At 46.9% G+C, this 27958-nt stretch overlaps 3 protein-coding genes across 15 annotated transcripts; 2 read left to right on the forward strand and 1 right to left on the reverse strand.

Annotated features, from left to right (window-relative positions):
• Positions 1-2329: 2329 nt before the first annotated feature.
• LOC123127528 (uncharacterized) lies at positions 2330-6171 on the forward strand. 13 transcript variants are annotated; one of them, XM_044547255.1, is made up of 5 exons: positions 2330-2626; positions 3283-3326; positions 3765-3887; positions 4920-5029; positions 5128-6171. In XM_044547255.1, exons 1-5 carry the CDS (start codon positions 2406-2408, stop codon positions 5347-5349), a joined length of 720 nt encoding a protein of 239 aa, XP_044403190.1. In that variant the 5' UTR covers positions 2330-2405; the 3' UTR covers positions 5350-6171. The 13 variants fall into 13 exon arrangements, 5 of the variants coding, with proteins under 5 accessions (XP_044403190.1, XP_044403192.1, XP_044403193.1 ...); XR_006462587.1 differs by lacking the exon at positions 4920-5029 and having other exon boundaries at positions 3247-3326; XR_006462584.1 differs by having other exon boundaries at positions 3283-3358; positions 4007-6171.
• A 3465-nt stretch (positions 6172-9636) lies between these two features.
• Positions 9637-13750, forward strand: LOC123127529 (cryptochrome-1). Its single transcript, XM_044547261.1, has 5 exons — positions 9637-10832; positions 11409-11624; positions 11711-12420; positions 12527-13361; positions 13513-13750. The coding sequence occupies exons 1-4, from the start codon at positions 10484-10486 to the stop codon at positions 13346-13348; spliced, it is 2097 nt and encodes a 698-aa protein (XP_044403196.1). The 5' UTR covers positions 9637-10483; the 3' UTR covers positions 13349-13361; positions 13513-13750.
• A 677-nt stretch (positions 13751-14427) lies between these two features.
• LOC123127530 (UDP-N-acetylglucosamine transporter ROCK1) lies at positions 14428-27657 on the reverse strand. The gene is made up of 7 exons (XM_044547262.1): positions 27273-27657; positions 23377-23425; positions 23078-23304; positions 16243-16441; positions 16029-16172; positions 14995-15069; positions 14428-14905 (listed from the first exon to the last, which is right to left on the reverse strand). The coding sequence occupies exons 1-7, from the start codon at positions 27395-27397 to the stop codon at positions 14741-14743; spliced, it is 984 nt and encodes a 327-aa protein (XP_044403197.1). The 5' UTR covers positions 27398-27657; the 3' UTR covers positions 14428-14740.
• Positions 27658-27958: the final 301 nt, after the last annotated feature.

Consider the following 27958-nt stretch of genomic DNA (forward strand, 5'->3'; position numbering starts at 1 on the left):
GTTTGCATTATATTTATTGTTTCTCCCCTCTCTTCTCTCGTTAGACACCGAGACCGACGCCGCTTCTACCTAGTACGACTACGGTGTTGACGACCCATCCTTCTCTGCCGAGCTTCCAGGCAAGCCCCCCCCCCCCTTGATCAACCCGATATCGCCTATTCCTTCTATCTACTACTTGCATTAGAGTACTGAAGCATGTTACTGCTTTCAGTTAATCATATTCTGCTGCATAGCCTGTCTTTGCTACTTCTGTTGTTACCTTTACCTGCAATCCTAAATACTTAGTATAGGATGCTAGTTTATCATCAGTGGCCCTACATTCTTGTCTGTCTGCCATGCTATACTATCAGGACATGATCACTCGGGAGGCGATCACAGGTATATACTCTTATATACGTAATATATGATACATGTGGTGACTAAAGTCAGGTCGGATCGTAGAGTACCCGTGAGTGATTCACGGATTGGGGGCTAAAAGGACATTTGTCCCGACGACCCTCTGGGTGGATCTTTGTGGCGGAGCGACATGGCAGGTTGAGACCGCCTAGGAGGGAGGTGGGCCTGGCCCCTAGTCGGCGTCCGTGGTTACATCAATTAACATGCTTAACGGGATCTTGGTATTTGATCTGAGTCTGGCTACGAGCCTATACGCACTAACCAACTACGTGGGAACAGTTATGGGCACTCGACATCGTGGTATCAATCGAAGCCTTCTTGACGTCAGCGACTGAGCGGCGCGCGCCGGATTGGACTGGAACGCCTGCTCTTGTATTAGGGAGTCTAGGTCTGCTTCCGGACGCACTCGCAACATGCAGGTGTGCAATGGGCGATGGGCCCAGACCCGCGCTTAGGATTTTGACCGGCGTGCCGACCTCTCTGTTGTGCCTAGGTAGGGCTGCGCCGTGTTGATCTTCCGAGCTGGGCATGAACCAGGAAAGTGTGTCCGACCAGAGGGATCGAGCGTGTTGGGTAATGTGGTGCACCCCTGCAGGGAAGTTTATCTATTCGAATAGTCGTGTCCCTCGGTAAAAAGATGACCCGGAGTTGTACCCCGACCTTATGACAACTAGAACCGGATACTTAATAAAACACACCCTTTCAAGTGCCAGATACAACCTAGTGATCGCTCTCTCACAGGGCGACGCGGAGAGGATCGCCGGGTAGGATTATGCTATGCGATGATACTTGGTGAACTTACCAGCTACTCTCTTCTATCTGCTTCAAGATGGAGGCTGCCAGAAGCGTAATCTTTGATAGGACTAGCTATCCTCTTATTTTGGCATTCTGCAGTTCAGTCCACGGATACTACCCATTTCATTGATACCAATGCATATGTAGTGTAGATCCTTGCTTGCGACTACTTTCGATGAGTACTCACGGTTGCTTTGCTCCCCCTTTACCCCATTTTTTCCTTCTTCTCGGATGATGCAACCAGATGATGAAGTTCAGGAGCCAGAGGATCCCGAGGATGTTTCTACGTGGAGTTCGGCTTCGAGGAGTAGTTAGGAGGTCCCAGGCAGGAGGCCTTGCCTTTTCGATCGTTGCTATTTTTTGTGCTAGCCTTCTCAAGGCAAACTTGTTTAACTTATGTCTGTACTCAGATAGTGTTGCTTCTGCTGACTCGTCTATGATCAAGCACTTGTATTCGAGCCCTCGAGGCCCCTGACTTGTATTATGATGCTTGTAGAACTTATTTATTTTTAGAGTTGTGTTGTGATATCTTTTCGTGAGTCTCTGATCTTGATTGTACACGTTTGCGTGTATGATTAGTGTACAATTGAATTGGGAACGTCACATTAATGCACCATGGCGACTCTTAGGGAATGGTTAATAGTATAGTTGGATGTTGGCTATATGTTGTTGTTATGTCATCTATAGTCAATTTTATAGGCAAGACATATAATAGTTAGCTATAAATATATACTACTATGACTCACCTTACACTCTCACAGAGTTTCTAGGAGCATTGCTGCAGCTGGCTGTTAATCTACAGCCCGTTTATTTTCTCTCTCCTCCAACTCAACAAGAATACATTATTTAAATTCTTATAACCCACTTACATTATCTTATTATACTTGCTCTTACCACCTTGCCGATTGCCACATGCAAGACTGTGAAAACCAAGAAAAGATGATGCATTATTTCTGGAATTATGTGTTAACTAGTGAAATGTGTTAACTAGTGAAATGCTCTTACCACCTTGTCTATTAGTGACCCTGGGTGAAGAATAAGTAATTCTTCAACCGGGTCGATCGACCGAGCGATGGTGTACATTTAACTAAACGGTCAGCCAATGTAATTTTACTTCAACACAAACGTTAGCTGGTCGCCCACCCCCCAGATGTCAAAAGGAAAAAAAAAACTAGCCCACTCCCCCGGTTCGTTCCTCTCTCCCTCCGGCCCCGATGCTTCACATCTCGTCATTGCGGCGGAGGCAGCGGCAGCGACGGCACCGGACGGACGACCCGGCGGCGAGGACTACCTCTCTCGCGTGTGGAGTAGTTCCCTTTCCTCTCTCATGCGGTAGCAACTCGGAGGCGCCGTGGGCGGTGCAAGATCCGGGCGAGCTCGGCAGGACAACGGCGTTCTCCGGCGTCCCTCTCCAGCGTCGACGGTATTATCGCCAGTAAGACTAGCCTCCTCCTATTCTTCCCCTATCCTCCTCCATAAACTTCTGAATTTCTGGGGTTAGGGTTATTGGTTTTTGGGAACGGTGTGGGGAAAGAGGAAGAAGACCAAGAAAGGAAAGGAAAATGAGAAGCTCGGGTGATGGAGGTAATTCTGGAGAAGGGCTCCTGGTGGTGGAGATGGATATCATAGCGGAGGAGATGAAGGGCGTGTCGATGACATAGAAGAAGAGGAGGAGCTTAAGGCTGCGGAGAAAAAGGAACAACAGCAGAGTATCAGACTTCGATCTAGCTGAGCTCAACTTTTGTTTTCACGGGACATGTGGTCCTCTCTCTGATTTTGCTTTTGTCTAAATTTCACGAATTTTAATCCTGAAGTAAAAAAAATGATGGTTCTGACTTAATTGAATGTTAGTGGTGATTTACATAAAGAATCAGCCTGTACCTAGCTGACAATGCTAATTATCTGTAAATTTGTGTTAATCGAAATTTGCACATACATACGAGCAATATTTCTTCACTATAAGAATATTCACCTTGCGAGGATTTTTGTTGTATGCTATTCTTAAGATATGATTTGTATTGGTGATGCTAGCTTTATGTTTTTTGAATTTATTAGGCAAACCAATAATTGAAATTCTGCCAATAAATCTAGGAGCAGAAGAAGATGTATGCAAGGGACTTGGAGACAAGACAATGGTGCGCAGGCGGGAAAATTATTGTTCTAATTGGTTAGGATTGGGGTTCGACTGCTATTGAGTTTATTATATCAAAGTTGGTTGCATCAGTCACTTCAGGAGATGGTCATGTGCGCTAGGAAATTAGCTTGATTTGGAGATACTACAATGAAGCATAGCTAGCTGGACTATGCAGTTGCCTAATTGGAATTCACAACTAGTGCCTTCGGCAATTCCAACAAATCTGGGATTCAGTATAAAGCAAACAAATTTTCTTGTTAGCAAACATTGTTGTATTTTGGAGTTTATTAAGCCATCGACAGAAAATGAATAACGCGATTCAGATTAAGGAGTGTTTACAAGTTGTGTGCTCATACAAGTACAGGCTTTAGGTGTACGTGAATCTTTAAGCTGTTCCTTTCTAGGACAATTTCTAAGACTGTTTTCCTTTTACCCAAAGGTTTGAAGCTTTGGGCGCCTGCGGCCGGCTCGACAGGTGGCATCAGCAAGCGCCGGCCGGCCTCGGCACTACTGCGGGTGGTTATATGGTGCGCGGAGCACACCAGTGGGCTTCAACGTCAGGGTACAGTGGCGAGCTAAATCCTGAGTCCAGCTAGGCTTTTTTTGGTTCAGGTTTTGTTACTGTTTTCCATTCGGGATTTTGTGGTTGCCAAACCTAGCATTTGCAGTTGTTTGTTTCAGAAATTCATGTCCCAACATCAAATTTTGATAAGGAAATCCTGCCAACAAATCGATGTTATGGGCTTACTAGTCAGATGAATACTTTCTATTTTATTCAGGGATACATTCAGCATGCTTGTGAGGTACACATTTTTCACGTCCAGTTAGAAGTGTTTGCTTGATTTGTCGCCCAAGTTTCCTATTCTAATCATGCTCCTTCACTTCAATACAACGCTGGCATGTAGGATGAATAGCTATGCAAATTATCATGCACAAATTAAAAAAATAGCTTCGCTCTTCTTCTGCATGTCTCCAAGGCATAATTTCTGATCTATCATGAGATAATGATTATTTCTTCTTCTTTCTTATCATGCGGCTAGTTGCTATGAAAATTTAACACATACATCAGCCTTTTGTCATTGAAACAAAATCATATCTGCCAAGTTTCTACATTCCGTCGAAGCTTGCAAATTTACCATCTAAGTTGGCACATTTATTGAAACAAACCGTAACCATGGATTTTATATGGAAGATCAACATATCATCTTTACATTAGATTCATGTATACTGTAAGGAATTGATTTTGTTCATCTTCATTCCATTTTCCTATCTTGCAAAGCTGTCCATTCAAGTATGATCAATTTCTACTCTGTGACTTAATACATTTGTAACAATGGCATAGTGCCATTGACATGCTTTTCTTTTTCGTCCCGTTTAATATTGATTCATCTACATGGTTATATGCATGCCTTTGCATACATTACTTATCCAGTCTGCTATTGATCATTTCTATTTTTCATCCTGGCAGTACGCTGATAGCTTATCCAGTCTGCTATTGATCATTTCCATTTTTCACCCCGGCAGTATGCCGATAGCTATAATTGAGTCAATAGTTCCAAAATGTTGCTTCATAATTATTTGTCTATTTGGGCAGCACATGGATGGCTTCGGTGGGTGCCATGGCCTTTCCATTCTGAATTGAAGTTGGTCCAAAAATGTCAAACTCTGCCATGGAACAAAAAAGATATAACTTACCTTCATATGGTTGATTCTTCTTAGTCTTCCTTTTGTGAAGCTGTGTAGCAATCTTCCTTTTCCTATCTGTAATTAGATTTTCTTAGGAATACTCTCCATTTTCTTAGGAACACGACGTTGTTTCGATGCCTCCAAATGCAGCAGCAACAGAGCCGGAAGAATATCGATGGCAAGGTGAGCGACATCTGGCAGATTGTGAACAGAGGCCACGGAAGGTGGCTGGAACCCCAACGTGGCCCCAAAATCAACCACCAACGGGCAGGCAGAGAGGAGGTGACTCGCCGACTGCAGCGGGGCATGGCGGAGTGGGCAACTATTCCACGCTCTAAAATTCAGGTTTATAGCAATGAAAAAGGTGATTTTGTTCCTCAATCATGCTTAACATTTCTTTAGCAAACAAGCACTAGCAGCCTGTTTTCAGATGTGCTTCTTGTTGGTTCATGTAGACATGCCAATGAAGGCCTGGTAAAGTAGAACAGAAAAAAAAATACAGTATATTGGTTTAATTGTTCTCTTGTGTAGACCAAAATTAGCGAGTAAAGGAAATACGGTTTTGCTTCCAAATTCTTTCTGCGAGCTTATCCCAGGAATAATGTTTTGTTCCTATTTGAATTGGAACGTGTGACTTCCGGAGGCTACTCTTCCATCCGATGTTGCTGTTCAACAGCTCTCAAAGGCACAGAGCAAATCAGTCGGGCTTCGACCAGATGTCCATCTCCAGAACCTTGATTCCTAATCCTACAGAGCTCTATTCTGGCAAGTAGTACATGTAATTAGTTCTTGGAGGGTATGCAGATTGAATTGCTATATTGCAGTCTGGACTACTGCAATTTTTTGATAACCATGATCTGGATGTAGATAATTTTGAGAAAGCATACTTCTTTCCATGTGCATATAGGCTTTATGGGATTAGTCTCTCTATCATCAGTTCTTCCAGTATTTGACTGAACCCTCTTAAATTCTAATTTAAGCAATTTATCAATCCATCTCATGGGAGAAGATCTGTGTTTGGTTCAGTCAAATGTCTTACATTTCCTTCAAATCTACTACTAGTGTCAAAAACGCTCTTATATTGTGGGACGGAGGGAGTATCTTATTTCTGTAACATTCTGACCTATATATGAGAATTATGTAGCTCCTTTATTATGACAGTAATGATTCACTAAGCTTCTGTTGTACCACACGGTCCATTTTATTTCCAGTTGTTGCCACCTCATCTAGATACAACACCCCCTATTCAGTGAGCTCCTAGGCATGCTTTGTGTTTTTAGATCAAACTGTTCTTCTGCAACAAAATTGAATTGAAGTGTTGGTCTGGAAAAAAATTTAAGAAGAAATGAACTATATGCTCATTTTCTACCATCTACACTACTATAGCAATTGGTACATGCCAGCGAGCATAATTCAGCATGGGGCACCATTCTGCTTTTCTTAAGAAACAAAGGGTTCTCCCTGGAGGGTCGTGTAATCAGTGTGCTATCTGAGGCCATGTATAGAGTTATAGTTCTGTTTTTCTTAAGAGCTGACCCTGTAAATTCTAGCTCTGTTTTCTTAGAGCTGATATGTAAATTCTTCAATGTTTAAATAAAGTTCAGCCTCAGGCCCTTCAAGATAACACTACTCCCCAGACTAAAAGGTGATGTTGTGTTTATATGATAGCAATAAGGTTCTCTTAGGAATGTCATTCAAATAAAAATATAGTGTATAATTGAGGACAAAATTCCAGAAATTGTACCACCAAAAAGATTCCTACTGAGATTTCCATTACATCATCTTTTTTTTGTGAAATTCCATCACATCAAATCTAGATAAAAATATAAAGTGAAAAGGAGAGAAAAATTGAATGCATCACTATCTGTTGTTTCTCTAGGAGCAGAAAAGATCCTTTTTTTAAGGAACCAAGTATCATGTGATGCAGCTTGTGCACATAGAGGTAGTTTGATGCTGAGGTAAAGTTACCGTGCGAGCCTATTGTGTCTTACGGCAGTGGTTCGGGTGCGCAGACTTAGTAAGCGCCATAACCTTTTTTTAAGGATAGTTTCTCATAGGACGTAACTTAGTGGCATGCATAATGTAAGACTACCTCTCTCCCTTTTATGCGGCTAACGAATGGTTTCCTTCCTCCCCATAGTAATCTTACCTCAAGTGTTTTTGTTTCTTACATTTCAAAATTCTGGACATGGGATAGGCTGGGGTGAGAATTCCTCATCCAGGGTGACGAATAGCGCGATCGTATATATATATATATATATACTATCATGATATTTCAAAGCAAGTTCCATGAAAAAAATTGCATATGAGTCCATAGTTTTTGTTATATTTGTGAAATACGTACATATTTGTACGTAAAAAAAAGCATACTCAAAAAAAGTATATACTACCTTAAAATTAGTATATATACTACCTAATCATTGTTATATACTATATACTGCATGTACGTAATCTCGGTTTCGACAGATACTACATACAACATACACAATGCAAGTGGTGGTAACTACCACTGCTTGTAGAAACATTTGTCCTATATATATATATATATATATATATAGGGTCACACTATTTGTCACTCTGGGTGAGGACTATTTATTCTTCACCCCCTTTTATTTTACCATCAATGCACCGTAATTTTACGTTCCGTAAGTTTTGTTTTATTTTCGACGTAAAAAAAGGACCGTAAGAAAATATATAATCACCGTAAAAAATATTTTATGTTATGTAAAATTACAAACATAAAAACATAGTCTAAAATATACATAAACTGTAAATTTTCTCGTCTTATGACCTATATTTTTATTTTTTTATGTCAAATTTTACGTAGTGAATCAATAGGAATGTAACTATTTGAATTCGAAATGTAATTTAATTATGAAATGATCGTAAGATTACCTTGGATGAAGAATAACTTATTCTGCAGCCTGGGTGATGAATAGTAACACAATAGGGTCACGCTATTCGTCACCCTGGGTGAGGAATACTTATTCTTCACCCCCCTCTATTTTACCATCAATGCATTGTAATTTTACGTTCCGTAAGTTTTGTCTTATTTCCGACGCAAGAAGGGACCGTAAGAATATATATTCAACGTAAAAAATATTTTATATTATGTAAAATTACAAACGTAAAAACATAGTCTAAAATACACATAAACTGTAAATTTTCTTGTCTCATGACCTATATTTTTATTTTTTATGTCAAATTTTACGTAATGAACCAATACGAATGTAACTATTTAAATTCAAAACGTAATTTAATTATGAAATGATCATAAGATTACCTCGGGTGAAGAATAACTTATTCTGCACCCTAGGTGATGAATTATAAATTTTAATATTAATTATTTTATTTAGCTTAATATGTGATTAGGTTAATATGGGATTAGATGAAAAGTGGTAGACAGGTATGCTTTTTATCATGAATTGTATTTACTGTTCACTAGGTAGTGCATTATTCATAATAATGTTTATTATTTAGTATACTATTTGGAATAGTATTTCACTATTCATAGCAATATTTAATTCAATATGATTACCTTCACGTTTTAACTTGATTATATATTTGATATAGGATCTATTCTGGGCTGGCGAGGCCAACAATTCGTCCGATGATGTACGCAGTAGTGTAAAATCCTACTCAGTATTTCCTCTATTTTTATTTAGTCTGCATATTAGGTTTGACCGAAATCAAACTTTGCAAAGTTTGACCAAATTTATAGAAAAATATATAAACATTTACCATAACAAATCTATATGATGTGAAAGTACATTTAATAATGAATCTAGTGGTATTGAATTTTTATTGTATATATTAATATTTTTGTTTATAAACTTAGTCAAAACTTACAAAGCTTAACTTTGACCAAAGCTAATATGCGGACTAAATAAAAACGGAAGGAGTACTCACCATATTTATCATTATGTTGCATCAAATATAGCTAGTTGCGTTCACTTAGCAGTTTTAATTGTAAATTAATGGGGTAAATTCTTATCGTCTTCCCAGGCAGTTCCACCCGAAGGGAACACTTCTCTACGGCCACAAGGTTCTCATTCAAACGCCACTCTGGACTACACACGCAAAGGTTTCTCCTATAGGATCCCTAGCATAAGAACTCGTCCCATGAATTCATAAATAAAAATACCAAGTGAACCAAGAAACTACATCATCTAGTGAGTTGTAGAAATCACTATTTTGTTCCGAATCATCATATTTGTCATCTTCTAACCACATTTCTTTTACTAATTCTTTCTCCTCCTCATAACTTTCTAATAATAACTTATTATTGATATCCCATTGCTCTTCTTCACTAACAACTTCTTCTTTTTTGAACAATATTCTTATTCTTATTATTATTAATTATATCATTTTTATTAATAATAGCATTTGCTTTTCTTTCTGCGGATGCTATAATTTTATCTTCCATGGTTGAACTACTTGTGGCAAACTTTTTATCATTTTTTAGTTTCTTTATATATATTAGTCGAAATGTTGTATTGGCACCCAAAACTTCATTGATGCAAGTTACCCAAATAGAGACTACTAAACACAGTGTGAGACAAGCATGTCTCCCAAATGCATGCTACCAAACAAAATCTCAACTTGACATGTCTCGACACATACAAGGTTTACCAAGGGGTTGTTTGATTACCAATACTAGCGATTTCTAGAGGTTACATGGGAGAGTGAGATGCATGTTGTTTAGTTCCCTGCATATGGGTTGCGTGCATTGAGAAAACAATTTCCAGTCGGTGTTTGGTTACATGCATGCATCGTAACAACTACTGTACACATGAACGGAGAGGGTACAGTAGTAAACAGTAATAAACTACACACGTGACAACACACACAAGTTTACATGAACAAGACACACGTACCAGCACACCCACACGTCCGCATGAACAAGAAAGACGCAGAATCGAGCTCCTTTCCACGGAGACGGAAAAAAATGGAGGCGAATATTATGGGATAGGAGAAAGGCCAAGAGGAGCAGAGAGTGAGATAGAGAGAGGAGAGAGCGGAGGGGATAAACGGACAAGAGGGAGAAGCTGAGAACAAATCCAAGCCAACCAACCAATCCCAATATCCATAGACCACACTGACTCTCCATTGGACCACAGCTCTCCTTCCCCAACCAAAACTAAGAAACCCCTGCAACTCTGCACTGCAAGAACACCACCATCCCACCTCCCAGCGAGAAAATCTTTTTTGTACGAAAAAAGGGGGCGGTCAGATTTACTCCACATCACTCCCCATGCACCGGCCCTGAGGAAAGCGTTCCAGTCGACTCTCCATTCTTCCACGATTCCAGGAAACCCTCGCCGATCCAAGCAAATCTTGTTCACCAGAGCGCCAAGAAGTTGTTGCCTCTTGGCTTCATGACAGCTCCTTGAGCTGCTGCTCGTTATCCAGCTTTTTCCTTTGGTAATTAGCTACCTGCTCGTCGTCGCACAAAGGCCTTGGTGCCTAGTCATGTCGGCGTCGCCGTCGATGAGCGGCGGTGCCGGGGAGCGGACGCGGACGGTGGTGTGGTTCAGGCGGGACCTGCGCGTGGAGGACAACCCGGCCCTAGCGGCGGCGGCGCGAACAGCCGGGGAGGTGGTGCCGGCGTACGTGTGGGCGCCGGAGGAGGACGGGCCGTACTACCCTGGGCGGGTGTCCCGGTGGTGGCTCAGCCAGAGCCTCAAGCACCTGGACGCCTCGCTGCGCCGGCTCGGCGCCACCCGGCTGGTCACCCGACGGTCCACCGACACCGTCGCCGCGCTGCTGGAGCTCGTCCGCAGCACCGGCGCCACCCATCTCTTCTTCAACCACCTCTACGGTTCGATTCCTCCTACATCTCTCACTCTTGCTTGTGGTTATTTATTTATTTTCTAGGTCTCTCTGTTACTCCTACTCCTACTTTGTTAAGATTTCTTCTCTTCTCTGTTAAAAAAAGAAAAAAAAAGAGAAAGGAACTAGATCCACTCGAACACGATCCAATAGAAAATGGAGGGGAGGGGAGGGGAGGGGGGGAATCTTTGCATCAACAGTACCCTCTCTCCCTCCTGTGTGCTGTGTGTGCCAATCAATCATATTCGTGGATATTTCATTTCATACTACTAGCTTAACCTGTACTCCACACGTCAAACAACTCCAAGTTTAGCATCAAACACTACTCCCTGAACACTCGGTCTTTAATTCCCAAAAGTTCTTGTACCCACAACCTAGTATTTATTACTACTAGTCCGGTTTAGTTAAAACTTACTACTCCTACTAGTACTAGTTGTTTTAAGAAAAGAAACAAACTTTTTTTCCTTTTTGATAACAAGCACCTTATCGTGTGAGCTGACACAAACAAATGGCCATGTGTTGCTCACCAATCGCTGTCTGCGCTACTCTGCTGCCCGCCGTGTAGACCCGCTGTCGCTGGTCCGGGACCACCGGGTGAAGCAAGTGCTGGGGGCCGAGGGCATCACCGTGCAGTCCTTCAACTCCGACCTGCTCTACGAGCCATGGGAGGTCCTCGACGACCACGGCTGCCCCTTCACCATGTTCACGCCCTTCTGGAACACGTGCCTCTGTATGGTCGACCCCCCCGCGCCCATGCTGCCACCCAAGAGGATTAATTCAGGTCTCTGCACTGCTTTTTTTTTTCTTCTTCCTTTTTTCGAGGAAGAGGAACAATCACTACTAACCTATATAAAACAATAACGACAGGTGAATTGTCGAGGTGCTGCTCATCGGACGACCTCATCTTCGAAGACGAGTCGGAGAGGGGGAGCAACGCGCTGCTCGCACGCGCGTGGTCGCCGGGGTGGCAGAACGCCGACAAGGCTTTCACGGCCTTCATCAACGGCCCGCTCATCGACTACTCCGTGAACCGCAAGAAGGCCGACAGTGCAAACACCTCACTGCTCTCCCCCTACCTGCACTTTGGCGAGCTCAGCGTCCGCAAGGTCTTCCATCAGGTACGGATGAAGCAGCTAACGTGGAGCAACGAGAGCAACGGCGACGGCGAGGAGGGCTGCAGCCTCTTCCTCCGCTCCATCGGCCTGCGAGAGTACTCCAGGTACCTCGCCTTCAACCACCCATGCAGCCACGAGAAGCCCCTCTTGGCTCATCTCAGGTTCTTCCCCTGGGTGGTCAATGAGGTCTACTTCAAGGTCTGGAGGCAGGGTAGGACCGGCTACCCTCTTGTCGACGCCGGCATGAGGGAGCTTTGGGCCACCGGCTGGCTGCATGACCGCATACGTGTCGTCGTCTCAAGCTTCTTTGTCAAGGTTCTCCAGCTGCCATGGCGCTGGGGGATGAAGTACTTCTGGGACACCTTGCTGGACGCCGACCTTGAGAGCGACGCGTTGGGCTGGCAGTACATCTCCGGGTCTCTGCCTGATGGCCGTGAGCTCGACCGCATTGACAACCCGCAGGTACATCATCTTCGGGTCATACTATATGATACAGTATGAAGATAATCAGAATAGCTAGCTAGCACTCTCGATTGATTTGATTTTTTGTATATATTGCATTTCTCAGTTTGAAGGCTACAAGTTCGACCCATGCGGGGAGTACGTCCGGCGATGGCTGCCGGAGCTGGCGAGGCTACCAACGGAATGGATACACCACCCCTGGGATGCACCCGAGTCTGTGCTGCAGGCTGCAGGAATTGAGCTAGGTTCCAATTACCCTCTCCCCATTGTTGAGCTAGATGAAGCCAAGTCCAGATTGCAGGACGCCCTGTCAGAGATGTGGGAGCTTGAGGCAGCCTCTCGTGCTGAGATAGAGAATGGAATGGAGGAAGGCCTGGGAGACTCCTCAGACGAGCCACCCATTGCCTTCCCCCAAGAGCTGCAGCATATGGAAGTGGACCGTGCCACTATCCATACACCAGCGATGGCTGGCCGGAGACGAGCAGATCAGATGGTGCCTAGCATCACCTCTTCCTTTTTCAGAGCTGAAACAGAAACAGAACTTTCTGCGGCTTTTGAAAGCGAAGTGACTAGGCCGGAGGTGCCATCACAGGTGCATTTCCAGCCTCAGACTCGGATGGAAGTCAGGGATGAAGTTGCCAGCGACGACACTGCTGCCAGATACAACGGCGTCCAGCAGCAGCAGCAGTATACCCTACACCGTCACCGTGTGCAGGGCGGCATAGCACCATCCACTTCAGAGGCATCAAGCAGCTGGACTGGGAGAGAAGGTGGGGTAGTACCCGTCTGGTCGCCTCCGGCTGCGTCAGGCCATTCAGATCCCTACGCTGCGGATGAAACTGACATTTCCAGTAGGAGTTATTTGGACAGGCACCCGCAGCAGTCACATAGGTTGATGAATTGGAATCAGCTCTCCCAGTCATCGTGACCTCAGATGCATGGTAAACCCAACTAGAATTTGCTTCTCAAGTACTCCTATGTACTTGTACGTTATATCTTTTTTTTTTGAGGATTTACTTGTACGTTATATCAATAGAGCATTCTAGTACATGCTTACTAACGCCTCATTTATTTTATTTTGTTTTTTTGAAGCTGGATGAAACAACAGCGGGCTGCCAAGTGGAAAACTTTTGCCCAGATGCATGAACGAATTTAGTTGTGTAGGGAGTTGGAGAGTGACGTATGTACATTATATTGCCTTCTGTTCACCTATAGCCTTGGTATGCAGGAAGAACCAAGTGATGCAGCTTCATTCATGGGTGCAATAAGTTATGTAAAACTAGAATTGTAAAACTTCTGTGGTAATAGTATAGATTGCTAGTTGTCAAAAGGATGTGCACCGTTTATCAGATAAAGGTTATGTCTGTAATGGTACATTACCTTTGGTTCTTGCCATCTTTGCCGACCAAGAAGTCACCACATAGCTTGACTCGGAAACAAACCTTTGGCAAAGTGTATACTGATAGGAATGATACAATGATCTGAAACACGAACAAGCCAAAAATGATACAACGATCTGAAACACGAACAAGCCAAAAGTAAGTTAAAACGAAACTGCACAAGCCTCACCGGAGACAGCATAGATGAACATCAGAGGACCATACGTTTCTTTCTTCATGGCCTTACAATCAAAATGGGTAGTGGTGTAACTGGGAGCTGCTACAAAATAGTACTGGCGACAGGGGGGACGCGATCCATTCAAAATTAACACAAGTGGACAGAGCAGGGCCCCACAATCCTATCATTAGCTGGGACCAGGAGCATATTGGGCACATCTGCCACTGTGTTCTGGCATAGTGAGAACGTTAGCAAGAAAATGACAAGCAACTCATCTGGTCTGATGATGATGGAACCATCATAAGACGGTGCTAAATTGAAACGAGAAATATTACCCTACGTTGCCAGAATACAATAAGGATTGTGGGCATGAAACCCGTGTTAGTATTTGGGGTGTTCTGTTACAATTAGTATGGAAGATGATGTTCCCTCCTCTCCTCATGATCAAAGTTCAAACAATCACAACAGCTCAAAATATAATACTACGCAGAAAGGCTTGACCCACACAACAATAGCTCAAGAGTAGAAGACAATACAACCAACATGAAATTAACTGGAATCGACTACATGTTTAGTGAAGCTAGTAATAATTCAGTTCACAGTGGGGATCGACAGATGGTTGATACATTACTCCATGAATACACACTCTTCCAGGTCAAATATGGCCCCATTTTCTCAGTACCAACTTCAACTTCCGTCGGATAAAATACTAGTCAGTATTACGTTGTTGATGCTAAGTAAAACCTTTCTCTGACGAGCATGTTTATCTGTCTTTCTTCTTACTGTCAACGTACGGATACTTCTGGTAAATGAATATGCTTGTCATAACAAGTGGCAGTGCCACCAGGCAATGCAGTGATGGCGGCTTCCCATCAAATATAAACTGGAGTAATGCAGTTACGAGGAGAGCCGAGACAATCACAAAACCCTGATAAGAAAAGAAAAAAAGGATAGTTCAATTTTTCGGACCAAATGAAAGGAAAGTGTATTCCATTTAGTGGTATTTCAAGCACTTGCCTTTTTAATACCTCCTGCATATGATGTGACAAGACCAACAAGAATCCCACCGACAGCATTCATTAACACTGGTATCTGAGGAAATGAGTGAAGATTACTATTGAGGTTTAAAGATTCATATAACGTACAGCATTTTTCATACTTTCCACAAATCATCTTTTGAATTGAAACTATGTACATTTGGGTATATTACAGATGCACTTTTAAATTATTGCGAAGATTTTTCCAAGTGTTCCTATATACAGTTAACTCAAGTAAATAGCATGAAATTGTACCACAAAGGGAAGTCAATGGTCCTTCCTGCTCATGAATGGCCCAAATCATCATTTGAAATGAAAGTGTGTGTATTGGATATGTTAGCGATGCTCTTTAAATCAGTTCAAAGATTTCTCTTTTACCTCAAATGATTAGCATAAGATTGTAGTATCACAAAGGGAAGCGGTGGCCATATGACTCACAAATCAATGGCCCATTTCTAAAGACTACAAAAGGGGCACCGCATGTATAAATTAGGAATCAAGCAATATTAGTAGTAGTTTAACAATCTATTATGTCCTTGCTCCCTGACACATTTTCTACTCAACGCCCTATGTCATGCCATCTGGCCATCTCTATTGAAGTAGTTACCCATATTCTTCCACCGTCATAAACAATGGCAGTAGCAGAGACTGAAATCCCTTTGGGTGCAAAGTGGAAACAGATTGCAGATGAAGTTTTTGATACTTAGCCAATCCCATAACGGACTATTTAAAAAAAATACATGACTGGCACAGTGTTCAAAGTCAGAATACAATCCAAAAGGGAGGACATAACTTCATGGCTTCATCAAAAAGGGAGGCAGGAACTAGTTCAGGTGTACTGTCAGGTTTTGTCGCACTTTACTTAGCCATCTCAATTCCGGTTTATTTTATGCAACTAGAATATATTATGATTATGATCTTATGGGTTTGTAATGCATTGTACTGATTTTGTTTTGCTCAAATTGACCTAACAGCAAGAGGAAACAAGGCATAACAAAATAACAAAGAGCTCACCACTGTCCATAAAGTCCATTCATGGAAAAAACCATATATTCTCAGGGCTTCTCCGTCTGGTGACTGAAAGGTACTTGCCAACAAGCACATACTCCCAATAAATGACATCTCGATAGTCATCATGTAAGATGTATGCTTTTTAACCTGCAATTGTTGAAAAAATGTTAATGGTGGCGATAAACTCCTTCCTGGAAAGTAGAATGACGAGTCTAACCTGAGATGCCCACTGACATAACGAAGAGGCCAAACCAGACAACACAGATGCAACAGTAACAGGAAGGATTCCATAGAGTAAGACATAATCAGAGCTACCACCACTTGCACCTTTCCTGCTACTCTCCCCAATGCTTAAAAGGACAGCCGCAGTGATTAAGAGGGCTAATGCTAAAATTTGTTTGGGTGATTGTTTTTGCCTGCAAAATGACCCCAAAAGAAATCAACCAAATGAGTATGAAATCACTCCAGATAGATATCTATCCGCAGAGTGAATAGAAAAGCAATGATACCGAGGGTACTACTAAGCACCCGCCAACAAGTTATTAAGAGAACGCAATTACACACGTTTATTCGCCCGTAAAATAAATTGCCAAGATTTGTTCTGCCCCACATGGATTAAACCAATGTGATATGTGGAACACAAAAGACAGTACACTTACTTCTATAAAGAAAGAGGCAACTCCTTAAATGTATGAAACACAAGCATTAATCAAGGAATCAGCCGAATCAGAATTCTGACAATTAGCAGGGAGGTCAAGTCTGCTTATTTCATCCTTTCTCAAGGAGTACTACACAATAGCAACACAGAAATGGGCATAAATATATCAGCCCAAATACCAGTGGTCGTATAAAATAACTTGGATCCATTGCCGCACTAACCCTATATTACCCAGGGTTGAGGATAAAACACCTTCTGAGAATTTTCACTTTATAACCCCACCACCAATTACAGGCAGTTTGTCAAAATCCTTGAGATAATTTACAGCTGAAGGCCAATATTTCTTCAGGCATGATTATGTCTTTCTTTTTTGCTGGCTTGATTTCATCTGTTGAAATAGTGTCATGGTCCATTCAAAAATATATCCAATGTTCACACAGGTATCCGGATCATCACCTACGTTCCGGTTTAAATTCTATACCTAAAGCAGTGGTCATAGTTTCATAGATTGTTACCATAAAAAAAATACTTGAAGGCTTAACAGTATAGCGTGTTAAATTTGCGATGCTGTGGTAGGACTAGGGTTCCTACCAGGCCTCCGGCGCAGATTGTATGGGCAAGGACGAGGGGGACGAGGGCTTGAGCGGGCGCGCCGGCGGACAGGCGCCGTCGCGGCTAGGGTTTAGAGGCGGCGGCGGCTAGGGTTTAGAGGCGGCGGCGGCTAGGGTTTAGAGGCGGCGGCGGCTAGGGTTCCGGCTCCTCAGGGAGCCGGGCAACAGAAGATGATAATATCTTTATTGCCTGATTTCAACGGTGTCTTACAACTAGTATTTATAACTTTAGCCTAAGATAACTTGCCTAAAATAACTTGCCTAAGATAACTTGTGGGCCAAGCCCCTAATACTAATGGCCAGTGGGCCTCTTCCTAGTATAGACCAAACCGGTCATAACATCTCTCCCCGCCTGCGCAAACAGCTCGTCCTCGAGCTGAAAGTCTGGATAGTGTTGGTGAAAATCCTCACGCTGCTCCCAAGTAGCCTCCTCCTCCGGAAGGCCCGCCCACTGAACGAGGACGAACCAGACGCCACGACGGAGCTGTGCCTGCAACACCTTTGCCGGCTCTGGAAGAATGCGACCATCGGCGGTTGGCGGAAGCGCTGGAGGAGCCGCCGGTGGCTCGCCACGAAAAGGCTTGAGCAGCCCCACATGGAAGACGTCGTGGATGCGAGCGCGGGCTGGAAGTTGAAGACGATAGGCCACCTTCCCAATGCGCTCCAAGATAGGGAAGGGCCCGGTGTAGCGAGGCCCGAGCTTGCGCTTGGCGCGCGGGTCAAGCGACTGCGTAGAGCGGTGGAGAAGACGCAGCCACACCCAGTCACCCATCGCGAACTCCGCCTCGCGATGATGATCGTCGTAGTAATGCTTGGCCACCTGCTGGGCCTGAAGGAGACGCTGACAGACCTCAGCAAGCATCTCGTCGCGGGTGCGGATAAGGTCACCCGCAACCGCTGTCCGAGCCGTCTCCGGGTCCACCGGTAGTATAGGCGGGGGTGGTCGACCATAGACCACCTCAAACGGCGTAGCACGCAGGGCGGAGTGATAGGAGGTGTTGTAGCAGTACTCCGCCCAAGAAAGCCAGTCCACCCAAGCGCGAGGCCGATCACCTGTCACACAACGCAAATACATGGCAATGACCTTGTTAACCACCTCGGACTGACCGTCTGTCTGAGGATGGAACGCCGTACTCAGGCAGAGCTGGACACCCGCCATCCTGAAGAGGTCGCGCCAGACATGGCCCGTGAATACAGGGTCCCGATCACTGACGATCGAAGTAGGGAACCCGTGTAGACGGACAATGCCGTCGAAGAAGGCCCGGGCCACGGACGCCGCCGTGTACGGATGGCCGAGTGCGATGAAATAGGCGTACTTGGAGAAGCGGTCGACCACCGTGAGGATGACCGACTTGCCGCCCACCTTGGGAAGGCCCTCGATGAAGTCCATGGAGATATCCGCCCAGACCTGAGACGGCACCTCCAAGGGCTGAAGTAACCCAGCCGGCCGCAGGGTCTCCGTCTTGTTGCGCTGGCATGTCTGACAAGACCGAACCCAGTCGCGGACCAAGGCGCGATCGCCAGGGATGTAGAAATCGGCGCGAAGATGATGGAGGGTTTTCTGCACACCCTCATGACCTGCCGAGTGGGCGAGCTGTAACACCTGGTGACGGAGATCATCATGCGCCGGAACAAAGATCCGGCGCCCATGGAGAAGCAGGCCGTCAGAGAAGCGCCACGGCTCCTCCAGGTCGCCGGCCGTGAGCTGCTGCCGAAGAAGGACGGCGTCGTCGGCCGTCGCAGTTGCGTGGCGAATGTCGGCGAAGAGACCGAACGTCGGCCCGGAGCGGATGCACAGGACCGCCCCGGCGGACTCGTCGACGGAGGGAGTGATGTCGGAGTCACGACGGGACAGCGCGTCAGCCACGGTGTTAAGGCGGCCCGGCCGATACTCGACGGAGAAGTCGAAGCCGAAGAGCTTGCTGATCCACTGGTGTTGTGGCACGGTCGACAGCCGTTGGTCCAGCAAGAACTTCAGGCTGTAGTGGTCCGTGCGAATGTGGAAGGACCGTCCCCACAAGTACGGCCGCCAATGACGAACGGCCTGCACAAGGCCAATGAGCTCCCGCTCGTATGCCGCCAGCTTGAGATGGCGAGGAGCGAAAGGCCGGCTGAAGAAGGCGAGGGGTCCATCGCCCTGATGAAGCACGGTGCCGAAACCAACGCCCGAGGCGTCACAGTCCACCACGAACGGGCGGTCGAAGTCGGGCATCTGAAGGACGGGGCCCGTCGTGAGGGCCCCCTTGAGGGCCTCGAACGCCGTCGTCGCCTCGTCGTCCCAAGCGAAAGCGTCGCGGCGAAGCAACCGCGTGAGGGGCGCCGCGATGAGCCCGAACTCCCGGATAAATTTCCGGTAGTAGCCGGCGAGGCCGAGGAACCCGCGGAGAGCCCGCGGCGAGCGAGGTGTCGGCCATGCGGAGACGGCCGCCACCTTGTCGGCGTCCATAGCCACCCCGTCGGCAGAGATGACATGGCCGACGTAGGCGACGGTAGGTGTCCCGAACGAGCACTTCGAGCGCTTAAGGTGGAGGTGGTGCGCCCGAAGCTCGTTGAAGACGATGGCGACGTGCTGGAGGTGCTCGGCCCAGGTGGCGCTGTAGATAAGAATGTCATCAAAGAAAACAAGCACAAACCGCCGTAAGTAGGGCCGGAGGACGTCGTTCATCAAGGCCTGGAAAGTCGCTGGGGTGTTGGCAAGGCCGAAGGGCATCACCAAGAACTCGAAGTGGCCATGGTGGGTGCGAAACGCCGTCTTGGCGATGTCGTCGAGATGCATACGCACCCGATGATAGCCCGACCGGAGATCGAGCTTGGTGAAGAAGCGCGCCCCATGGAGCTCATCCAAGAGCTCGTCGACCACCGGTATAGGGAACTTGTCCTTGAGCGTGAGCGCGTTCAGGGCGCGGTAGTCGATGCAGAAACGCCAAGTGTCGTCCGACTTGCGGACGAGCAGCACCGGGGTGGTGAAGGGTGACGTGAAGATCCGGATGATGCCCGCGGCAAGCATCAGGGCACACTGGCGCTCCAACTCATCCTTCTGCAGCTGAGGGTAGCGGTAGGGCCGAACCGCCACGGGAGGGGTACCCGGCATGAGGTGAATATGATGGTCGTACACCCGAGCGGGCGGAAGACCCCGTGGCTCGTCGAAGAGGTCGCTGTGCTGCTGCGGAAGGGAATCCAGCAGGGGTTGCTCAGCCTCCGAGGACGCGGCGCCCCCAATGTCGTCCCACCGGATGCGGCGGCCCAGCCGCCAGAACGTCATTGTGAGTGCGTCGAAGTCCCATAGGATGGGACCGAGGGTCCGTAGAAAGTCCACCCCGAGGATGAAGTCGAAGCAGCCGAGGTCGATCCCTGCGCAGGTAATGGAGAAGTGTTCGCCACCAATGGAGATGGGAACGTCACGGGCGAGCCCATGACACCGGAGGCGATCGCCGTTCGCCACCGTGATCCGCAAGCGCTCCCCGCCCGTCGTCGGAAGGGCTAGCCGACGCATGGTCGCCTCGGGCAAGAAGTTATGGGTGGAGCCAGTATCCAGCAGTGCCACCAGCCGCTCGCCATGGATCGTCACCGGCAGCAGCATGGTCCGCTCGCCACGGATGCCGGCGAGGGCGTGGAGGGAGACGACGCACGCCGTCGCTGTGGGATCCGCGGGCGTGTCCGCGGCCGCCTCAGGTGGTGGTGTCGCATCGGCCGAGTCGTCCGCCTCGGTGTAGTCGACCGTCTCCAAGTAAAAGAGGCGGGGGCAGACATGGGTCGGCGTGTAGGGCTCATCACAGTTGAAGCAGAGTCCCTGACGGCGACGCTCCTGCTGCTCGGCCGGTGACAACCGGCGGAAAGTCCGCGTGGTGGCCGGGGGCGTGGTCGTCGCGACTGGAGGTGGCCGGCCCGGTGCTGGGGAAGTCGGCGCTGGTCGACTGGGCTGGCGGCCGCCCCGTCCGGGCTGTTGCTGCAGTGCCTGGGCCCGCTGCTCGAAAGCTCGGGCGTAGTACATGGCCTCTGGAGATCGGGGGAATCCCGGAGCTCGACGTCCACGCGAATATGGTCCGGCAGGCCACCCACAAATAACTCGGCGCGCTGAATCCCGGAAACGCTCGGCGCGTGGCACGCCAGGGCCTGGAAGCGGTCGGCGTAGTCCTGAACCGTGGAGGTGAACTGTAAACGGCCGAGGGCCGCCAGGCGGCTCCCGCGGATAGGAGGCCCGAACCGGAGAAGACAGAGCTCCCGGAAGCGCTCCCATGGTGGCATGCCGCCCTCGTCCTGCTCGAGGGCGTAGTACCAGGTCTGCGCCGCGCCGCGAAGATGATAGGACGCGAGCCAGGTACGATTCGAAGCGAGCGTCCGCTGCCCGCGAAAGAACTGCTCGCACTGGTTGAGCCAGTTGAGCGGGTCCTCCGTGCCCTCGTAGGTGGCATAGTCCAGTTTGGCGAAGCGAGGGGGTGTCGGACCGCCGTGCCCGGGGGTTGCTGCAGTCGGCGGCAGCGAGTGTGCTGGGTCGGGGATCTCCGGGGCGTAGGTCGCCGAGCCGGAGGGACGGTCAAACCGGAGGGAGGGCGTCGGGTGCTCCGGCGCCGTGGTATACACCGGGCCCGGAGACGAGCCGGCCGCCCACGCGGGAATTGGCGACAGTGATGGCGGAAACTGCACCTGGTGCAGGGGCCGACCCGTGGGCCTGGGCGCGGGTGGTGATGTAGTTGACGGTGGCGGTGCCTGGAGGAGCTGCGGCGCCGCAGCCAGCGTCGAAGTAGCCGGCGGAGGCGCCTGGAGAAGCTGCTAGGAGGGGTCCCCCAGCGGTGCGGTGGCAGCCGGCCACGCGGGCCAAGGGTGCCCCGCGGTCGGGTAATGCTGCAGCAGCGGCGGCGGCGGGGGCGGCCCTCCGTAGGGTGACTGGAAGGCCGGGGCGGCCCATGGGAGCGGCGGCGGCCCGTAGGCGGTGGTGGCGGCGCTCGGCCGCAGGGGCTGGTTCTCGGCGAGGTAGAGGCTGATGCCCTTGACCGCCTGGACGAGCTCCCGAAGGGTGCCCGAGACCTCCTCGGGCGAGAGGATGGGGGGCGGCTCTGCCGCGGTGGCCGTCCCGAATGTGAGCGCCGACATGGACGCGGACGGGGCTGGCGGCAGCGTAGGCGAGGCGGTGGTGTTTGGCAGCGACGGCGGTGATGGAGGAAGCGACATGATCGAGCTGGTGTCTCTGAATACCAAATTGGTAGGACTAGGGTTCCTACCACGCCTCCGGCGCAGATTGTATGGGCAAAGAGGAGGGGGACGAGGGCTTGAGCGGGCGCGCCGGCGGACAGGCGCCGTCGCGGCTAGGGTTTAGAGGCGGCAGCGGCGGCTAGGGTTCCGGCTCCTCAAGGAGCCGGGCAACAGAAGATGATAATATCTTTATTGCCTGATTTCAACGGTGTCTTACAACTAGTAATTATAACTTTAGCCTAAGATAACTTGCCTAAAATAACTTGCGTAAGATAACTTGTGGGCCAAGCCCCTAATACTAATGACCGGTGGGCCTCTTCCTAGTATAGACCAAACCGGTCATAACATGCTGCCTTTCCATGGAGCTATGCTCAAGACAAATCAAACTTAATAGCATCAAGCTACAGTTACCAAAATAAGCAAGAAGTGGTTGCTCATGCAGCGTGATGACATTACAAATCGAATACTATTCATTCAGAAAGTCCAAAGTATTGCTATGCCTACATTTTCATGGTTAATGCATCACAGGATCTTCAATGTTGTCACTTGTCAAGACTTAACAGTATGTAATTCAAATAGGGTAATCAGCATACCCCAAAATAAGATATGTGAAGAATGCTGTGAATAATAGCTTGGTCTGGTTAAGGATTGAAAAGGTCAGGGAATCCAAATTCTTGTATGATATCTGCAACAGGCTATTCTGAAGTGCATAGATGGCAGCAGGAAGTCCTGATGCAGTCAGTGATCCAACAAGACTCCAATTACTGAATTGCGCCTTCAGACTACCCTCTGCCACCAATAAAATGACCGCGCATATAACCTGTACACATGTATACAGAATGACAGAATGTCACGGTAAAGAACAATCTAGGTTATATAATTATTATCATACCTTTAAGAATTCAATTGCAAGAACTAATGAAGTCACTATGACTCCTTGCCTGCAGCAATATAAGCAACAAAATGGGTTAAGCACATCCAGATAGTACTTTGTTCGACTATTTCGTTAGTAGAAGGAAATCCACGGTCCAAGATCATGAAATACACAACCTGGCTCTAAGGAATTGTTAAAGGGCAATGCCCAAAACTTAACTGTTAACTAGTGCTGTTTTACAAGAGTATTACATCATTAACAAACAGAGTATGTGTCCATTGATTCATCAATTGCCAACAAAGCCATTTCTGGCACCATAGTGACTGAGGGATCTGGCAAGAACTCAACTGATGCAGTTTTACATATTACATAAATATTAAATTATTAAATATTAGCGAACTATGTGTCCATCTGATTCATCAATTGTTAAGAAAACATGTCTGGCAATTTGATTGACTGAGACAAAGTGTTAAAAACTGCTTGTTTAAAAAATCACTGACCACAGGTAGTACTGGTTTCAGATCATCAGCCAGTGGGAACTAGTTTTCTTCTCAAAGGTTCTTTTTTGTCAAAATTTAAACATTAAATACCGAGTTTTGATTGACTTCTGGGTAATTATTGACAGGGATTGTCTGTTTTAATTCAGGCATTCAAAGAAATTCTAAGCATTTCGGGCATAGAATCATTTCCCAGGTAGTCACCAGGATCAAGAAATTTTCCTATTCAAGCACTTATGAACGAGACCTCCTGATCGACCCCCATAGACATCAAAAAGCACAGGCGAAACCTGAAGGGAGCGCAAATGGGCCGGCCCCATCTAGCAAGCACAATTGAGCGTATTTTTGTTTTTTGTTTTCCCTTTTTTGGAAAAACTGGCTGTTGGATGTTTTTCTCTTCGGTTTTCTTTTGGGGTTTTTTCAAAAAATGTTCGGTGTGTTCTAAAAAAGTTTCATGTGAATTAAAAAAATGTTCAGCATCTAATAAAAAATGTTTAGTTTGTATTAAAAAATGTTCACCATACACTAAAAGAAGTTCACTGTATATAAAAAAATGTTCAACTACAACAACAACAAAGCCTTTAGTCCCAAACAAGTTGGGGTAGGCTAGAGCTGAAACCCATAAGATCTCGAAACCAACTCATGGTTCTAGCCCATCAATAGCTAACTTCCACACACCCCTGTCTATGGCTAGTTCTTTGGTGATATTTCGGTCCTTCAGATCTCTCCGTACGGACATCCATGTCAAAGTTTGGTCTAACCTGACCTTCCTTGACATTATCAGCACGCTTTAACCACCCACTATGCACTGCAGCTTCTGGAGGCCTACGTTGAATATGCCCAAACCGTCTCAGACGATGTTGGACAAGCTTCTTTTCAATCGGTGCTACCCCAACTCTATCATGTATATCATCGATCCGATCCTTTCTTGTGTGGCCACACATCCATCTCAACATGCGCATCTCCGCTACACCTAACTGTTGAACATGTCGCTTTTTAATCGGCCAACACTCAGCGCCATACAATATTGCGGGTCGAATCGCCGTCCTATAGAAGCTGTCTTTTAGCTTTTGTGGCACTCTCTTATCACATTGAACACCAGAAGCTTGGCACCACTTCATCAATCCGGCTTTGATTCGATGACTCATCTTCATCGATATTACCATCCTTCTGCAGCATCGACCCCAAATATCAAAAGGTGTCCTTCTGAGGTACCATCTAGGCACCTACCCATCAAAGCTAACCTCCTCCTCCTCCTCATCCCTAGTAGTACTGAAACCGCACCTCATGTACTCAACTTTAGTTCTACTAAGCTTAAAACCTTCTGATTCCAAAGTTTGTCTCCATAGCTCTTAACTTTCTATAACCCATGTCCGACTATCATCGACTAAAAGAATAGTTTGGTTTGCATTGAAAGATGTTCATCGTATATTAAATAAAAGTTTGATGTACATTAGGAAAAAGTTCATAGAGAAAACTATCAAAAAGGAAAACAACGCAAAAAATTAGAAGTAAAAAACCAAACCAGGAAAAAACAGAAGGGAAAAAACGAAAAAAAAATTAGAACAAAAATGAAAATAAATAAATAAAAACCAAAACAGAAAAAGGAAAAGAAAAACACTAAGACAAAGGACGCCGATAACTGCCACACGTGTGGCATATACGACATGCGCCCACACACCGTGTGTGGTGTGAGCAGGAGGCAGCCCACATGGGTTGTGTGTGGGCGGACATTAGAATTGCCCACACGTGTGGGCGCGGCTACTTCGTGCCACACGCCCAACAAATACTACTCATCTCCACCCCGTGCGTGTGGCACGAAGCAAAAATGCCCACACGTCCTGACGCAGCTACGTTAGGTACCCCGCGGGATGACGATTTAGTTGCCATCCTGGTTGGCAGATGTAGTCATTCGGGATGGCAAGTGTAGTTGTAAAAGCATGGCAACTCTATCTGTTTTGGTTAACTATAGTTGCCATGTCTAATTTATGGTAGTTGCCGCGTGTAATCAAACCGTAGTTGCCGTGTGTGATTAACTACTTGTCACATATGGTCAAAACAGTAGTTGCCATGTGTGTTTACCTAGTTGCCACGTGTGGTCCAACCATAATTGCCATGTATTGTTAATCACAGTTGCCATGTGTGTTTATCTGGTTGCCACGTACGCGCAACTGCAGTTGCCGTGTAGCAAAGAATCACAGTTGCCATGTGTGAGTACCGAGTTGCCACGTTCGCGTAACTGCAGTTGCCATGTAGCAAAGAATCACAGTTGCCATGTGTGTGTACCGAGTTGCCACGTTCGCGTAACTGCAGTTGCCATGTAGCAAAGAATCACAGTTGCCATGTGTGTGTACCGAGTTGCCATGTTCGCGTAACTGCAGTTGCCATCCACAAGGTAGTAGTGTCGTGTGGGCGAAAAGCAGTTCGCCCACACGCGCATGACCTAGTTGGTGGCTGTGTGGGCGAAAAGCAGTTCGCCCACACAATGCAGCTGGCAAACAGCATGGTGCGGGCGTGTGGGCAAACTCTCCAACGCCCACACGCCAGCCCCGTCCTACGTGGCACACCAAATCCACCTTTTCGTGTCAAGATTCGTGCAAAAGACAATGAACGATGATCCAGGCGTGTGGGCGAATTGGGTAACGCCCACACGTGTGGGCGTTAGTGTTTTCGAAGACAAAAACCACAGCAGAAAGTAAGAGGAAAAAAACAAACAAACAAACAGATGCGGACGCGCGCAGCAAAGCCCCGGACTGGGCCAGCCCACTGCACCTCGCTGCAGGCGAAGCCACGACTAGTTGACGCCCACGGGTTTGCCCTTACGAACTCTGCATCTAGGCTTATGATTTCATAGAAGAGGATAACATCTGAAAAGACAGCTTACACATCACTGTTTCATGAATAATAAGATCGGACTATTGAGTTAATTATGATTTTATCACCAGATCCCTAAAAAAACATTGTATTACCCAGGCACTGTCAGGTGCCAAATAACAAAATCTGATGGCATATATATCCACTCAAGACTCAAGTAGCATAACACCCTAAACATAATGAGCATTCTGCTAACCGGATGCAGCCTGAAACAATCATAAAGCCATAAGTCATCACAAGCGCATAACAATCTGCATCCACCCAACCAGTCCAGGCTAGGCTGTTATACCAATCTGTTGAACCCATGAAGGTGATGGTGTCATTCGTTCTCATCATTACCTAGTCGACACCCTGTTGCTCAACTCTATAGCCTAGTACATGTTTTTGGCAAATATTTTCCCAAACACCAGCACATAAAATTCCCCAAATCGAACGGGAACAGCACGAAGGGACTGACATACAGCGATAGATGCCGGAGTAGCCAAGCATTAGAGATGAGAGAGTAACTTTGAGGGCGAGGTGATACGAAGGTGCGCGGCGTACCCGACGCAGCGCTTGGAGATTAGGGGCTGGGCGCCGTACTGCAGGGTGAGGAGCGTCAGGCAGAGCGCTACCTTACGCCGGCTAGGCGCGGCCGCCGTCGGAGATGGCTTAGAAGCCGAACCCATTCGCCCTCGCCGTGCCCGGCTCCGATCGAAAACAAGTTCGGCTGGATTGCCACTTCAGCGGGTTACTCTAGGCACTGGAGGGGGACGATGGCTGGCCGCTGCCTATGCGGCGTAGAGTCGATACGGAAACGCGGTGCCGAGGCGAGGTGGAGCCTAGCAAACCAGGGGTAGAAGGGAATTCGGAAGCGAGGTCGGATTTGGAGGGAGAGGGAAATTGGGGATCTGGACTTCTGGACTCGAGAGCATCTCCAAACGACTGCTCTAGAATAAATAGAGCATTTGGAAAAACTATTCAATGTATCAAAAAGTAATTTCAGGGCATCATAAAATTTTCAACTCCAACAGCTGCCCTAAAAAGGAGCCCTACAATGGGACATCCAATCTATAATTTGATCATTGCAAATTAAATTCAAATACTCAAAGTTTTAAAAATGCAAACTTAACATAATTGGATTACAAACATGCAAACTTAAACCACGAACAACTACTCGCCATTAAGATTGTCCTGGTCAATGTCGGCATCCTCATTGGGTTGAACCTTGTCGTCCGACTCAACCCTTG

This window comes from Triticum aestivum, chromosome 6A, assembly GCF_018294505.1.
Source record: "Triticum aestivum cultivar Chinese Spring chromosome 6A, IWGSC CS RefSeq v2.1, whole genome shotgun sequence".
In the NCBI taxonomy this organism is placed as follows: Eukaryota; Viridiplantae; Streptophyta; class Magnoliopsida; order Poales; family Poaceae; genus Triticum; species Triticum aestivum.

Excerpts from the sequence above, each read along its gene's own strand:
- LOC123127528 (XM_044547255.1), top strand. The coding sequence starts at position 2,406 with ATGCTTCACATCTCGTCATTGCGGCGGAGGCAGCGGCAGCGACGGCAC. Across the intron at positions 2,627-3,282 it reads CGTCGACGGTATTATCGCCA|GAGCAGAAGAAGATGTATGC; the intron begins GTAAGACTAGCC and ends CAATAAATCTAG. Across the intron at positions 5,030-5,127 it reads ATATAACTTACCTTCATATG|GAACACGACGTTGTTTCGAT; the intron begins GTTGATTCTTCT and ends CCATTTTCTTAG.
- LOC123127529 (XM_044547261.1), top strand. The coding sequence starts at position 10,484 with ATGTCGGCGTCGCCGTCGATGAGCGGCGGTGCCGGGGAGCGGACGCGG. Across the intron at positions 11,625-11,710 it reads ACCCAAGAGGATTAATTCAG|GTGAATTGTCGAGGTGCTGC; the intron begins GTCTCTGCACTG and ends CAATAACGACAG. Across the intron at positions 12,421-12,526 it reads ACCGCATTGACAACCCGCAG|TTTGAAGGCTACAAGTTCGA; the intron begins GTACATCATCTT and ends TGCATTTCTCAG.
- LOC123127530 (XM_044547262.1), bottom strand. The coding sequence starts at position 27,397 with ATGGGTTCGGCTTCTAAGCCATCTCCGACGGCGGCCGCGCCTAGCCGG. Across the intron at positions 23,426-27,272 it reads ATCTCCAAGCGCTGCGTCGG|GCAAGGAGTCATAGTGACTT; the intron begins GTACGCCGCGCA and ends ATATTGCTGCAG. Across the intron at positions 16,442-23,077 it reads TTCACATATCTTATTTTGGG|GCAAAAACAATCACCCAAAC; the intron begins GTATGCTGATTA and ends GTCATTTTGCAG.